Source organism: Propithecus coquereli, unplaced genomic scaffold (genome assembly GCF_000956105.1).
Source record: "Propithecus coquereli isolate 6110/MARCELLA unplaced genomic scaffold, Pcoq_1.0 Scaffold56, whole genome shotgun sequence".
NCBI lineage: Eukaryota > Metazoa > Chordata > Mammalia > Primates > Indriidae > Propithecus > Propithecus coquereli.
Window position 1 is genome coordinate 439,032 of NW_012151507.1, and position 1,972 is coordinate 441,003.

The window sequence follows — 1,972 nt, forward strand, 5'->3', positions numbered from 1 at the left end:
AACATAAAGAAACCACTTTAGCTTGTAAGGAGTTTAGGTGTCTCCTACTCTGCCATTCTTTATACTTAAGTTTAAACATTCACATTATTAAGATGACCTTACATACCACCAAAACCAAAATTTTATTTTTTATAAAGTGAAAAAGCTTTAATTTATTGAACATCTGGGAAAACTTCAGAAGAGCAAAATAACTGCTTAGATAATTATTTTACCATTATCCTGTGTGAGAAGTCTATGAGCTTCAAGGTCGAACTCTTCTTTGCTGATCTTCTGCTTGAACCACAACTTTAAGTTAGCCCAGTATCTGGAGAGGCAGAAACGACATTAAGAACCACAGATTTGGCTTCTTCCCCAAGTTCACCTTATATGCTCCAACTCTCAGGTAAGGAACTGCATTCCCTGGGGTTACGGGCTGAACTGTGCCCCCCACAATTCATATATTAAAGCCCTAACGCCAGTACCTCAGAATATGACTGTACTTGGAGACAAGGGCTTTAAAGAGGTAATTAAATGAAAATGAGGCCATTAGGGGACGCCCTAATCCAATACGGTTGGTGTCCTTATAAGAGGAGGAGATTAGCATACAGAGACACCAGACTTGTGCACGTGCAGAACCGCCACCGCCACCGTGTGAACCACAGCAAGAAGACAAGGCCGTCATCTGTAGGAGAGAGGCCTCAAAAGAAGCCAAGCCTGCTAACACCAGATCTCGAACTTCTAGCTTCCAAAACTGCGAGAAAATAAATTTCTGTTGTATAAACCAACGAATCTGTGGAATTTTGTTATGGCAGGCCTAGCTCACTAATACACCTAGGAATCAGAATACCAATAAAGAAACGGAAAGGAAATGCCTCCCTAAAAAGAGACTGGCAAGTATTCACAGAATTGGATTCCTGATTCGCTTAGCCAAAAACACAGCTCTACCTTTCCTTCTCACGGTCATTTTTCTAAAGGACCTACTCTCCAGAATGCTACATTTAAGATTTATATTTTACAACGTGTACATGTTTTACAGAGAGGGGAACGGTCATTTATACTTACTATAGGCAGTATCTTTCCCTTCAGATGAGCTCAATTTTTAATCTAACTGGCTGAAGAAATGGGTTTCTATACACATTCTCACCACAAAGAAAGTATCCATGGATATGAGAAACTTACTGTTGTTTTTTTTTTTAAGTGAAAACCAACACCTAATATTACTAGGTAAGTGGTAGGAAAAAAATGATTTAACCTTTTATACCTTCACAACACTGTTAGAAATAAGAGTGAAATACATCGTTTTCCACATCACATTCAAGACCCTTCTTTCGGTCCTCAAGGAAGCTGCTTCTTGTTCATGGAACAGGATTAAAAGTTAGCCAGTACTTGTCCTGTCACTTTCAACTGAAGCCCACTTACTTTCTAATGCTCATTTGAGTTCCTAACAGAAAAAAAAAAAAAATCAGATTTCTAAATGAAATGGTTTAATGCTCTCACTGCCATATTAAATCCAGACTTCTGTATGTGGATTAGCTCCAAGTCATCTCAGTAACTACCTCTGTATGTAACGGACTACATATGTGTGTAACTGCACGCAAAGCTTTGGGTTCACGTGCATTTTTTTTTATAGGAGCACACCCCCAGCTTTCGTGGAGGCTTAAATGGCCCGAAACCCATGACACTGCCAACTTTCAGAAACGTTTCACTCAACAGTAAAACATTTGTAGCTCTAGAGCTTGGCACCCCTTCCACCCGATACTCACACGTTCATCAGTCAACAGGTCAACAGTAACTTCCCAACAACGGACACTTCACTACTTTCTTAAAAGAGCAGGAATAATAACGAAATGAAATAAAGATCCACAAAAAAGTCTTTTCCCACCTCATTCTACCCAACAAAGGACAGAGAGTAACAGCAGGAAAACTATTATTTAAAAGCCTTGTGTCACTATTTTACAAGAAACATGCTAATAGAAACCATATTTAGAGTAGC

General features: G+C 39.1%; 1 protein-coding gene across 1 annotated transcript in view; it reads right to left on the minus strand.

The window, feature by feature from the left end:
* The window catches only part of TADA1 (transcriptional adaptor 1), a 17,254-nt gene that overhangs the window by 12,200 nt on the left and 3,082 nt on the right, over positions 1-1,972 (minus strand). Inside the window, exon 2 of the mRNA XM_012657704.1 lies at positions 213-304. Within this exon, the coding sequence (XP_012513158.1) occupies positions 213-304 (92 nt within the window). The remainder of the gene's footprint in view (positions 1-212; positions 305-1,972) is intronic.